Source organism: Tursiops truncatus, chromosome 10 (assembly GCF_011762595.2).
Source record: "Tursiops truncatus isolate mTurTru1 chromosome 10, mTurTru1.mat.Y, whole genome shotgun sequence".
Classification (NCBI taxonomy): Eukaryota; Metazoa; Chordata; class Mammalia; order Artiodactyla; family Delphinidae; genus Tursiops; species Tursiops truncatus.
This window is the reverse complement of record NC_047043.1, coordinates 34,657,095-34,670,797: the sequence shown is the minus strand read 5'-3', so window position 1 is coordinate 34,670,797 and position 13,703 is coordinate 34,657,095. Positions and strand designations below refer to the sequence as shown.

Here is a 13,703-nt window from a genome sequence, read left to right as displayed (position 1 = left end):
CCCAAGCGTGCCCAAGCCTTGTTCACGGACAGCTCTAGACCTGTAGGCAAGGGGGACTGGCAGGCCTCGAGGCAGCTTGCCTACCCCTCCGGCGGGCAGCTTCCTGAGGGCAGACGTCCTATTTGCATGAAGGTGGCTCCCAAGTCCCCGCCTGGCCCTCTCCCGTCCTCGGCCCACCCTGCCAGCTGGTCCCATGGGCGCTCGTCATACCCAGGTCTGCCCCTCATCGTGGGGTTTTGGCCACTGGGTCAGGGTTGCCTCTCTGCTTGTCTAGTCCTTCCATCTGGAGGGCCCCAGAGCCTGGCCCAGTGCCTGACACACAGTGGGGGCCTGAGAGCACGCTGTGCATGCATCAAGTGAGGCCCAAACAAAGTTGCCCCGTGTTTGCTGTCCTGAACGAGGTCTCCTGGGTGGACGCAGGGAGGGCGACGGAAATTTGGCCACAGTGATCCATGTCTAGATTCAACTTTCTCGCGTCACTTTGGAGGGGGGGCTCTGGGACCCCTGTGCACATCCTGTGCCACACGCATCTGTCTCCCATCCTGTCGCTACCTCTCCTTTCTGCTACTTTCTTGGATGCTCCTGTCTCCTTTCTCTGTCCGGAGAGCCCCCGAGACCAGCTCTGGCTGGGAAGTGAGTGGGTTGGCAGAGGAGGAGGTGTGGCAAGAAGGGGGCATATGGGGTGACTGGGGATGCTGGAGGGGCTTCTGTGGCCACTGGGGGGCCTCATGCAGAGATGGGAATCTTCTGAGGTCTAGGGAGCCCGTTAGTCTCGGGGGCTCCCCTTTCCTTGAGGCCTCTGCTGAGCAGCCAGAGCTGGGAGCACCTGTGCAGAAGCAGGGGGCCCAGTGGGAGGACCAGTGCCAGCCACGCCAGGCCCAGGAGGATCCAGATGGCTGCCAGGCTCCGGTACACAGAGATGTAATGCTTGCTGGGGTCCGTGCCTGGCCGGGAAGGGGGACATGATAAATGCTAGAGGTCCGAGGGCACAGCCACCCCCCAGGTTCCATAAGGGCTCCCACCAGCCTCCCAATAACAAGGATCGGCAGTGGAGGTCCCTGGGGGAAAGGGTGATGGGTCCTAGACCAGCAATTTCTGAGGATGTTGTGAGAATTCACAGCAGCCTCACAAAGTATTTGTCTCCCCTGAATACCCAGGGGCTCTCTGGTCCTCAGTAATTACCCCCTGCGGACATCTCCCCATCCCCTGAATCCCAGGGGGCCCCACCCCGAGATCTGGGATGCCTCTTTCTCACCGACGACGTAGTCCCCGAAGCCGATGGTGCTGAGGGTGATGAAGGCGAAGTAGAAGCCCTCGCTGAAGCTCCAGCCCTCCACGTGGCTGAAGACCATAGGCGGGAAGATGAGAACGAGCAGCGTCCCCAGGGCCAGGAACAAGGCCAGGCCCAGGGTCTGCAGTAGCTGGAAGGGGAGGAGTCTGTCTCTGAGTCCACTTGGAAGACCCAGGATTGTAAATTGTGGGGGGGTGGGGGGGTGGGGTTCTGGGGCAAATTAGGAAGTGGGCTGGACCGTAGCCAGGTCCCTGCCCCGTCCTGCCCTGCAGACCTCTGGGATGGGGGTTGTATCTGTGTGTGTGTTACCGTGCCCAGGCCAGGGAAAGATTCGGTCAGAGGGATTGTGTTGGTGGGTCAAGTTGGAGACTCCTTCAGGTGTGGGGTCCACATGTACAGGCCCCCAGGGAACTCAGATCTGGGACGGAGGATGGGCATTGAACTGTCCCAGATTCCTCTGCACCCCTGCTTTCTTAGCGTGCCTAGCTTTGCAAGGGGCCGATAACAGGTGGGCACTGGTGGTGTTCAGGGTGGCGTGGAGTTTGCTTTTGGAGTTCTGTGCCGCCCAGATAGATCCCCCTTCAAAGAAAACCTTGCCAAGCCACTGGCAGGTGGCCTCCAGCCGGCTCAGGATGTATTTCAGCCTGGCCCAAGGGCACACCTTCCCAGGGCCTGACTGAGCCCAGGGCAGAGTCCTGGCCACGTCAGCGCCCACTGCGGGACAGCTGGGGCGGCCGGCACCTGCCGAGCTCCTCGAGGGGTGGACCAAGGCTTTGTCCAGCCTGCAACACAATTTAATTTCTCCTTCTGCCCAGTCCTTTTCTTCCATAGGTGTTGACTCCTAATACCATGCTAGCCAAACTCTTGTCTCAGTGTCAGCTTCTGGAGGACTCCACCTGCAACAGACTCTGTCCCAGCGGGGCTGTGGGGAGGGAGGGGCCCTACCTGGGAGCGCCTGGGCTGGTCCTCCCACCTCTCCAGTGTGGTCAGGTGGGCATGCAGCCCTGTGCCCAGGTGGTTGAGGAAGAGCACGTTAAGCGGGATGCCCACCAGAGCGTAGAAGACACAGAAGACCTGGCCTGCCTCCGTGCTGGGCGCCAGGTTCCCGTATCCTGCAGTGGGAGGAGGGTGTGCAAATATGGGGAAAGAAGAGTTCAGAACTGCCTCCCCGACAGACTCTGGCAGAGGTTGGTTTCCCACCACCACTGGGGGTCGGGGCGTGGTGAGGGGAAACCCCTCTGCTCCCGTGAACACCCTTCTCAACCTCTTCTAGAATGATCTCTATTTGTAAGAATCCTGCTTGTCTTTGAAGGTCCATCTCCAAAAACACTGCCTCTAGGAAGCCCTCCTGACTGCCACTCTCTTCCTCTCTACTAGGTGTGATCTCCCACAGTGCTTTGTGTCATTCCTATCTATATTCTACTTTGCCCTGTGCTCTTGTTTTTGGCTTATCTTATCCTTCTTTATTGGTTCAGAAGCTCCTTGAGAGCCAAGCTTGGGTCTGATCCAAGTTCATACTCTCCTACCTCCACTCTATCTTCTTTGAATGTCACTTGAGTTCAAGGAAGGTGTGTGGAACTGGACTTAATTGAATGGATGTGGCGACCGGGGTTAGTGGGGTCTGGGGTTTCCTTGTGGGAGGTGGTGTGGGTTTTCTGGCTGAGGGGGTAGAGCAGATGCTTGACCATATGCCCTGTCCCCTTGGAACACCGAGATAGCACCTGCAGCTGGGTGGACAGTACACGCAGAGGACTCCCTACCCCAAGTCCCTGCTTCTCTCTACCTGAGAGACCTTTGGGCAGGTCCAAAATACCAGAAAATTAATACATCCGGGATCAGCCCTCAGCCAGCAGGGGCAGGAGTTGGTAGATGAATATGCCTGCTTCCTCTCCCCTGGCAGGGCTCTCCTTAGCTTCTCAGAGGGTCTCCAGCACTGGTGAACCCAGTCGCCCTAACCAGTCCCCTGCTCATTACTGCAAACTTCGTTGCCTTTTCCTGTCTCAATTTCCCACTTGTCCTGCTTCCCGGAATCGTCTCCTAGATAAACCACATCCTAGTCTCAGCACCTGCTTTTGGGGAGCCCAAACTTCAGCAGGGGCATTGGGGGTGCCCTTCTCCACCCTGACCCTTTACCTATGGTGGTGACGACCGTGCCCGCAAAGAAGAAACTGCTCCCGAAGTCCCAGTTGCTGGGGTTGGTGGAGTTGCCTTTGGGGTTCACGCCCTTCACCCAGGCTTCCATGATGACCTGTTGGGGGGGGTGGCATGGGGTGGGAGGACGAGGGGAGCTCACGGCACTGGCTGGTGGCCAGGCTCTCTGCAGGGTGCTTCCGTGTTGTCTCACCTGGTGATATTCTTACTCACATTCCCATTTCACGTAAGAGGAAACTAAGGCTCAGAGTGGCTGACTTGCCCAAGGTCATTGAGGTCCAAATTCACTGCCTGCTCCACTGGCCAGGGCCGAGTGAGATGCGCTGTCAGTGTTGCTGGTGGAGGGGAAGGGGCCTAAGGAGGCGGAGGGCGCTTACGGACTGGGGTGCAGGTGGGAGATGCCACCTACAGCCAAGAGGGTGAGACTCCATGGGTGGTCAGAACAATGGGAAAATTTCAGGTAAGCCCTGGAAGGGCTTACTTGGGAACTTGAGGTTCAGGACCACGGGGAAGCCATGGGGCTGCCCTCCCATGGGGCTGGATGATTCGGGACAGAGAACCTGGCGCTCTCTGAGCTTCCAGGTGAGCTGGCAGCCTTGCTCTTTGCTGCCCCCTAGTGAGTCCCAGCCCAGGCCTGCCCGAGAAATTCCATCAGAGGCCAGGGCAAAGGTCCTCTGGGTGTGTGTGTGTGTTGGTGGTGTACATGTATGGTGTGTTGTATACATGTGGCGTGTGCATGGGTGCCGTATGTTGCATGTGTGTGCACGCTGCTGTTTACGGAAACAGAACCCCACAGGCTCAAGCCTAAGCCCCTCTGTCCCCGGGCCCAGCCCTCTCGGAGGTGGGCAGGACTCCCTCGCCCATCTGCTCTCCATCCTCCTCCCCTGTCGCTGTGAATTGTCCCAGGGCAGCAGTGCAGCCTCACCACCTGGTAGATTCCTAAAGGCAGGAAGGAGGCAGTGGGGGAGGGAAAGCTCCAGCCTCCAGTTCCTGTGGGAACCGTTTCCCCGCTGGCTGGGTGAGTGTGCTCTGCTGGGCTGGGATGGCCCCTGAGGGCCAGGCCAGTCTGGGTGTCCTGACACAGGCTGTCTGCTTCTCGTCAATTTGGCAGAACTGGCCTCTTCCCATGTGAACTTTGGCCTCCCCTCTTTCCCACACACCCAGAGAGGCCAGGACTGAACATTCCAGAACACACCCGTTCCCCAGAGACCCTCGCACGTGGGAGAAGCACTTGCCCTAGACCCAGCTGTCCCGTACTCCAGCCTGAGGGTCTCCATCCTGCCCAGGAGGGGCTGTGATGTCGGCGAGGGCACTGGGCGTGGGGCGCCCAACGTGGACCATCCGTTCTTCTCTAAGAATCCGCGCGTGGTTAGAAAGGCAGACGCGAGTCCCGGGACCTTGGGCAAGGCCTTCTTTCCTCATGGTGTTGGTCTTCAATACTGTTGTTACTACTGTTTATAGCTTTTTTCCTTCTTGTCATCTGAACAGTACAGCTGACCCTCCATATCCATGGGGTCCACACCTGTGAGGTTCACATCCGCGGATACAGCGGGCTGGCTGTCAGGTACTTGAGCTTCCACGGGGCTCCAGGAAGCAGTCCCGTGCAGATACCGAGGGGCAACTGTAATCTGTGTTCTTTGGGAATCTTTCTGTTTTTTCCTTTTTTTGGATCTTAGTTCCCTGGTTCCCTGGTCCAGGATGCAACCCACGCTCGCAGAAGTGGAAGTGCATGTCCTAACCACTGGACCGACAGGGAATTCTCCTCTGGGAATCTTATCCTAGCATCCTTCTGCCTCTCAGCTAGACATACCCTGGCAAGTGAGGGTCCCTCCCAAGGGGGCTGAGGACCTCTGGGGAGGCCTGGGGGGTGTTAATCTGTGGCGCCTCCCTCGGGGCTGCAGTCCAGCCTGTGTCTCTAATTAGGCCCCAGCTATGAATCCTTCCGCCGCTCTCTGGCTCCTGGGTTTCGCCTCTAACCTGGGGCTGAGTGTGGAGGTGGGTCCAGGGTCTCCAGGGCCTCTGCCTTTTACCCCCTGGGTCTTGGGAGGCTCCTGAATCCTTCCCAGCCCCGATAGGGGTGCTGTGGTCCCAGCCCTGTGCTGCTGGGGAGCAAGGAAGTGCAGCCAGAGGCCGGAAGCCTCATTTCCTGGGAGAAAGCGCCTGGACAGGCCTCTCACAGCTCCGGAGCGTTCTCTCATCTCCTAGGCCAACCCACTTCTCGTCTCCTAGGCCAGCTGTTCTCCATCTTCAGGGGGCATCAGTGTGACCTGAAGGGCTTGTTAACACACAGCCTGTTGCCCCCACCCCTGAGTTCCTGATTCAGTAGGTCTGCGGTGGGGAGTGACTGGTGGCATTTGTAACCAGTTCCCAGGTGGTCCACACCTGGGACCACACTCTGAGAACTGCTGCTCTAGGTGGTATCCTGCCCCCTGCACTTATGCTAATTTTTGTGTTGAAGAGCAGCCAGGCTTGGGTGCGAATTCTGCCTTTATCACTAACTATGTAGCTTTGGCCAACGTACTCGACCTCTCTGTTCCCCAGTTCCCACCTGCAAACTGGAGACAGTGGTAGAGATAGGTACTATAATTATGAGGAAACACATGTAAAACACTGGGCCCCAGGTGATGGATCAGGACTGGTCTGACCCCAACGTGATGACCCTGCTCCCTGCTGTTTTGGGCACGTCGTGAACACTCAATACGCGACAGCTATTGTGATGATTCCGCAGCTGGCTAGTTCCTTTGCAGCAGGTGGGAACACTCAACCCCCTGGTCTCCAGTGCATTCACCTTCGCCTCACAACACCCTGGTTTTGCCTGGTTTCTGGGAGAGAGGGTGCTGGGGCCCCAGAGTTTGTACAGAGGGGCCCGAGCAGGGGTGACCCGCTCTGCCACCAGAGAGAGGCCCGGGGGGCACCGTAGCTCAGTCACCCCAGTTGCTGCTCATCAAGCCTGGCTGCTCCTGACCTTTATCTGTGTCTCCAACTCAAGTGTGGTCAGCACAGGGGTGTGATCTGGGGAGAGGGCAGAGGGTGCAGCAGCCCCGGAGTCGGGGAAGGGGAAGCTGTAGGAGTGTGCGGGGCAGAAACGTGTGCAGCGTTGATAGCACTGACACACGTTTCACATTTATGCAGCAAGTGGCAGCTTAGAAAGCACTTTTAATCAGCTGTCAAATGTCTGCAGCATATAAGGTTATTCTTCTCTCCTAGAAGAGGATCAGAGAGGTTAAGTGACTTGCCCAATGTCACACAGCAATCCGGTTGTAGACCTAGGGCCAGAATCCGGCACTAGGTCTCATCTGGCTCTCTGATCCCACCACACTCTGCTTCCAAATAGGGCCTCAGCCATAAGTGATGGCTCTGGACCTGCAACGAGACCCCTCTTCTGCCCACCGGCCCACACCAGCATCTTCCCTTCACCTGCACAAACTGCTCCACGGCCTGCTGGTCCAGGCAGGTGTAGTTCTCCAAGAAGCGCAGCTTCTCAAACTGAAACTGGTCCCTGGACTGAGCCTCCGCCTGTTTCTCCAGCAGCTGGAAGATGGTGGCGCCAAGCAGCAGGTAGCAGACATAGGCCAGCAGCAGGGGCAGCACCTGGCCGCCCCAGCAGCTACAGAGCCTGGTGCGGGGCATGGCGTGCCCAGGACTCTGCCAGGGCCGTGGGGCTGGCTGTGGGTTCGGAGGCGGGAAGCGCCCGGGGACCTGTGCCCAGCCTCCTGCCTGCCTCGCCCTCCTCGGCACAGGTGTCCAGAGGCTGGGGAGTCTGTTTGAACAGTGCAGCTCAGCTTGGCTGCACTAAGTACCGTGAGTGCAAACAGTCCTGCCACCCCCCGCCCAGCCTTTTTTTTTTTTTTTCCATGGAGAGCAGCAAGTCAGGGGCAGGGACCCCCTCAGAGACCTAATGGTCCTCCTGAGGCCATCGTGTCTCACCTTCTGCCTCCAAGTTGGATGGGCGCTTTGGGGCCAAACCAGATGCTCCCCTTCACTCTGCCCAGGGCCCCTTGGCAGCCCCCAGCTTCTTACCCATGATAGCTTCAAGCCCCCAAGCTTAGGTGCTGGGGAGACATCAGAATGAATGTGAATAAACCTTGTACTCAGTTGCCTTGCCTATGAAGTGGAGCTAGAAGGATGGACCCGCCTACTGGGGGAGCCTGGGGATGAGGGAACTGGGTAGCAAATTGGGGCAAAGCGAACATACAAGTGACGGATCAGGAACAGTCTGAGGGTCGATGCTCCTAATCAATTGGTTGCACTTGCTTTAGAGCTTTTGCTGAAAATTTTCCTTGCTTGAAACCTTTAGCAGGTTAGCTTGGGAGTTCAAGTATATTCAGAGTCCTGCAACCATCTCCACAATCAATGTTGGAACATTTTTATCACCTCAGAGAGAAACCTTGTACCCTTTACCTGTCACCTCTATTTGCCCATCCTGCCCCCTTGACCTCTGGCAACCTTTAACTTGCTGTCTCTGGATTTCCCTAGTCTGGACATTTCATATAGATTCAATCATACAATACGTGACCTTTGGAGTCTGGCTTCTTCAATTAGCATAATGTTTTTAAAGTTCATGCATAGTGTAGCAAGTATCAGTACTTCATTCTTTATGGCTGAATAATAGTTCATCGCACAGATGTACCAACATTTCACATATCCGTTTATCAGTTGATAGATATTTGGCTCCTATGAATAATACTGCTATGAATGTTCGTGTACAAGTTTGTTTTTTTTTTTTGCGGGGCTGTATGTTTTCATTTTTCCCCTGTATGTACTTGGGAGTGGAATTGCTGGGTGACATGGCCACTCTACATTTAACTTTTTGAGGAACCACCAGACTGTTTTCTGAAGTGGCTATACCATTTTATATCTCCACCAGCAGCGTGTGAGGGTTGCCAGTTCTCCGCTTGTGTTTTCTGGTGTTTCCCGTAATGCGCTGCGCCGGCAGACAACCGTGAGTTGCCAGCCTGATAGCCTTTCCCTCCTTCCCGGCTAACAGAATCCCACGTTTGTACACGTCAGCCCCAGGCAGTGGAGCATGACTGGTCTCACCCATCATGACAGTCCCGCTCCTCGCTGTCTCAGGAACAGCCCTGAGAGGGGGCTTTCTGTACGGGCAGTGGAGTCAGTGAAGGTGCATAGGGGTGTGGGGCAAGTGAAGCCAAACAAGGCACCGTAGTCCTGGCCTCCTCCTGGTTCCTGGGGAGCCCTGGCCGGTGAAGCACACCCCGTTGGTTCCCTGCAGGCAGGGAGGCTGCGCTTTCATCTTCCCGGCCCAGGCAGTCATCCAGGCGTCCCTGGCTCTGCACCTACAGGCAAAACAGCTCCAGGAGCCGGTGGATAGTCTACTGAGGAGCCCCAGGTGCGGCCAGGCCATTGGAAGCAAACTCACGCTAAAGCAGAGGAGAGGAGCCCAGAAATGGGGAGGGGGCCAGGGGATGGACCGCCCCTTGCAGCCACTTTCCAAGCTCTCTTGCAGCTGGGGCCACCTGTGAGCCAGTTCTGGCCAATTAGATGTGGGCAGAGGCAGCTGCGGAGGTGCGGGGCAAAGGTGTTCCATCCAGACCAAGGGTTTGGCTGCAGCCGGCCCCACCTTCCGCCCATCTGCCCTGAGTGCACAGATGACGGCACCTGTTCAGCCACCTCGTGTCCTTGAGGGAAGGTCAAGAGCGTCGCAAAGACGCTCCGCTGGTTTCCTCGCCTACCTCAAGATTTAAAAAAGTCTTTTTTTAAAAGAATATTTTATTTACTTATTTGTGCTGGATCTTAGTTGTGGCAGGCGGGCTCCTTAGTTGCGGCATGCAAACTCTTAGTTGCAGTGTGTGGGGTTCTAGTGTCCTGCCCAGGGATCAAACCCAGGCCCCCTGCATTGGGAGTGCAGAGTCTTAACCACTGCACCACCAGGGAAGTCCCTTGAGATTTAAGAAAGTTTGACACATAAGTCCTATTTGTTTAAGCCAGTGTTACTTCCCAATGGTTACATAAGTTTTCTTTTCTTTTAATTGTTCAAGGCTTATTTGAGTTGGAAGGAATAGGAACACAATCTGGTTATCTCAAGTAATTGAAATAATTCGTGGTAGGAAGCCGGGAGCAGCCAGGGTTCTGGAAGAACTGGGCCATGACCTCACTCTGAACTCTCCCCCATTAACGTGCCCTGCCCACCCCCTCGGGGTGCCCCCTCCCCTCATCCTGTCCCAGCAGTGATTCCCTCCCTCTGCTGAGTTCCGCTCCAGGCTGACCCCGGCATCCGGTCGGCACCAGCTCCCGTTGCCCCATGCTTCTCTCTTTTGGTATTGCTTGGTTCAAATCCTCTCAAAGGCTGGGGGTCCAAGAGCACCTTTGCATGTGAGCCACTTCACAGGTGTCTGGCCGTCCTTGGGTCATGCACGACCCTCAGCTGATGGGCCCCAGCCAGGGGTGGCGGCGTCACACGTACAGGTGTCACTTGGAAGGGACGGTGCAGAGGCAGACACCACGGGCGTTATGTCCAGGGCAAGCAACCATGGTTTGTATAATGAGAGATGGGGGGCGGGCGGGGAGGGAGAGAAGTCTCATAGGAAACGAAAGCAAGGGGGAGAATGTTACTATTTTCAAGTGTATGAATGATCAAGGGAGTGGTAGTGAGGACACGGGGGTCCTCATCTGCTCTAAGGCCAAAACACAACACACACACAGTGGGTGGAGGTGCAAGTGGCGACGTGGAGGCTGCATGTTATAGGAACATCCCGACGCTGTAAGTGTGTGGAAGGCAGGCCCAGGTGTCCCTGCAGCACCTCATCCTCCTGCGGTTTAGGTGGGGCCCTGTCTGGGGGTTGCGGGCGCCTTCTCTGTAGTCCTGCTGGTTCTGGGTCCCTGAGGCCGCCGGGGGGTCTAGAACCATCTTCCGGAAGGCCTTCGTTGAACCCAGAGCTTTCCCAGACAGCACCACACTGGGAAGCGGGCATGTCTTGGGGCAGAAGGAAGCGTCTGGAGTCACAAATCTCCCCCTTGACTGTTTCCTCCTCGTGTTTTGGAGAGACTGGGAGAGAGAGCTGGCCGTCATCTCGTCACTGCAAACTCGCTACGTCCTGGCTCTAAGCTAGGGTTGTACTTATACCTGCCAGGCCGTGTGACAATCAGGTCCCATTTTATTGCCCTGGAGAAGTTCCATATGTGAAGAGTTCTCTCTTTACTGTATGGAAAGCTATCAGTTGCTGTCTGGAGGACTTGGGCAGGTCTTAATAACCTCTTTATTTATTTATTTTTAAACATCTTTATTGGAGTATAATTGCTTTACAATGTTGTGTTAGTTTCTGCTGTATAACAAAGTGAATCAGCTATACATATACATATACATATATCCCCATGTCCCCTCCCTCTTGCGTCTCCCTCCCACCCTCCCTATCCCACGGCTCTAGGTGGTCACAAAGCACTGAGCTGATCTCCCTGTGCTATGTGGCTGCTTCCCACTAGCTGTCTATTTTACGTTTGCTAGTGTATGTATGTCCATGCCACTCTCTCAATTCGTCCCAGCTTACCCTTCCCCCTCCCCGTGTCCTCACGTCCATTCTCTACGTCTTAGCAACCTCTTTAGCCCTAGTATCCTCGCTGGGTCTGGACATGGTCCACAGGTAGGTGGTGGCTGTTGTCAGGTGGAAGGAAAGGAAGGGAGAGAGGGGCGAGTGCAGCGGGGGAGGGCTGTCTGTGACAGGTAGGGGAGGGGGGCTGGCACAGCCGGCGTGGAGCCCTCCCTCCCTGAGGGCCTGGGCAGGAAGGGGTGCCAGGGTGACTGTGGGCCAAGCCCTCCACTCCTTTATGGACCCCCTGTCGAGGGCCTCCTCCCACCTGTCCCCTGCCGCTGCTGCTTCCCTTCCGGCAGGGCATTACCTGACTGGAGTTTAAGACAGTCTTTCCCAGGAGCTCTTCTGGCTTAAGGGGGCCACAGAGCTAAAGAACGGAGGTATAGTGGTGGACTTGATGGGAGGTCAGCTCGAGAGGTCCTCAGAGCCCTCCGCGCCCCAGAGCGAGCCCCCGCCCTTCCCTCCCTTCACTCGTTCAGTACACGCTAGTCGCTGCCCTCTGTGTGCTGCCACCTGCTTTGGCTACTCCCCTGCCTGGCTGTGGCCTGGCTTGGGTAGGTTTAGGAGGGAACCCGCAGGCCTGCAGGGACCTCTGCTGCTCATCAGACGTTGCACCTCCACGCCCGACACCTCCCCACGTGGGCACCACTCCGCCGTGAGCAGCGGGCGGCCGTAGGGCATGATTTATAATCCCTTTCAGGGAATGACTGCTGCTAATGGGCTGAGCCAATTTGCGCTTCCCAAGCGGGGAGGGCAAAATCAATTAATGGAGAGTCGAACATGGCCAGGCCTGATGGCAGAGTGCGGCCTGACATCCGGCAGTGATAAGGAAGATTGGAGGAAAAAGAAGAAAAACACCGCCCCCCCCCCCCCAAGATCAATTTCACTGCAGAGGATGCAGAGCAAACAGAGCAGCTGGACATGGGCCTCTTTCCGTCTGAATGAGCCTGGAGATGAGGGGAAGGCCAGCCCGCCCACATGCCGTCCAACATCGGTATTCTCTTGAGGAGCCACTTAATAGGCACGTATCCGCACAAGTGAAAAAGGCACGTTCTGGACCGGAAGTAAGGGGAGGGGCTGAGGCCCCCCTGGCCCAGGGACGTCCCCTGCAGGGGAAAGGGCAGGTGGAGAGAAGGAGCTCTGGTTTCAGACCCTGCTGGTGGCACACGGGGCCAGAGTAACAAGCTCTGTGTGTGGTTGTCTGGGCTCCTGGTGGTGTCCCCGCAGTGAAGGGTGTGGGAGAGCCTCCTGTGTGGAGGCAGGGGGCGCAGGTGTGTGGGGGGCTTTGTCGGCCCTCCTGGCCAGAGAGTAAGACGTCAGGGGAGGTCCAGCCCGACGGGGTGACCAACAGAGGGAGGGGAAAGCGGAGGGGAGATTCGAGGGAAAGGCTCAAGACCAACACACAATCAAACAAACATACCGGTTATTGACCTTGTTCAGAAATTTCCAGTGTGTATTGGAGCAGCAGGATCCCTCTCTCACGAGAAGTCTTTCCCTGAGCCCCGGGGTGTAGCGCAGTGGAGAGCGGGGCTCTGGCTGAAGTTGGAGCCCGGAGAGCTGGATGCAAGAGCCCCCTCCCCACCCCATGATTCTGAAATAGATGTCCTTGCCTGAGCTGGACTGTCCTCGGAGCAGACTCTGAGGCTGAATGTGGGTGTGAGTAGTTCGTGTGGGAAGTGATCCCAGGAAATGATCCCAAGAAAGAGGGCAAGAGAGACAGGGAGGAAGGCGGCCGACGCAGTGTGTGTGACGGAGCAGGTGACTCCTGTGGGCATCGGGGGGCTCCACCTTGCTGGGCTCTCGGGGACACCGTGGAGGGCTCACTTCAGAGTTGTCCCCCAGGGCGGAAGGAGGCTGGGGTGTTCATCCGCCAGCTCCTGTCCCTGTCAGTTGAGGATTGCTCCAGGGCAGGTTACCTCCTGCACTGCCGGCTTGCCCTGCACACAGGTGATCGGAAGGCTCACCTCACCCGTTTCTCTTCTCTTGGGGATCAATGTCCTGTACTGCCTTTGCTCCCATGTCTGAAAACCATTGTTTTACAGTTTTGTCTGGTCTTCAATTGCTTAAAGAAGGAGGCTAACTCAGGTCCCTGTTGCTCTATCATGGTCATAAGTGGCAGTCCCACTTTTTCATGTACAGCGTGCTCTCAAGTGCCTTTCGATAGGCAGCACGGAGGGACGGAATGAACTCTGAGAAATTCCGGGTCTAGTCAGGGACTGTCTCTGGGTTTCAATTTCTGTAGCTGTTCTTACAATTAATGCTTCATAACTAACCACCCCAAGTCTCAGTGTCTAATGACAACCAGCCATTTATTTTCAGGAGAATGGGTCTTTGGGTCAGCCAGGGCGCAGCTGACCTGGGCTGGGCTTGATGGGGAAACTCTGCTCCAGGCTCCAGCGCCGCAGGCTGGGCTCAGGTCTGCTCACTGCATGTTCTGGGATGTAGGCTCAGGGGGCGGCCCCTGCCCGGACCATGATCTTCCCAAGCAGATCACTGGCGTGCAAGAGGCAGGCCCAACCATGCAAGCACATTTCATGCCTCTGCTTGTATCATATCTGCCAATAACCCACTGACCAAAGCGAGTCACAGGGCCAAGCCCGAATTTAAGGGGTAGGGAAGTGTACTTTGCTCCCATGAGGCCATGGCAAAGCTTTGGATGTATATTATTATTCTATTATTACAGGGGGTGAAGAATTAAGGCTAGGTATTAATCT

The 13,703-nt window shown here is 56.4% G+C and overlaps 1 protein-coding gene across 1 annotated transcript; it reads right to left on the bottom strand.

Moving 5' to 3' along the window:
- Nucleotides 1-726: 726 nt before the first annotated feature.
- KCNK16 (potassium two pore domain channel subfamily K member 16) lies at nt 727-7,072 on the bottom strand. The gene is made up of 5 exons (XM_033863689.2): nt 6,860-7,072; nt 3,425-3,539; nt 2,237-2,403; nt 1,256-1,421; nt 727-944 (listed from the first exon to the last, which is right to left on the bottom strand). Exons 1-5 carry the CDS (start codon nt 7,070-7,072, stop codon nt 727-729), a joined length of 879 nt encoding a protein of 292 aa, XP_033719580.1.
- Between the last annotated feature and the right edge of the window lie 6,631 nt (nt 7,073-13,703).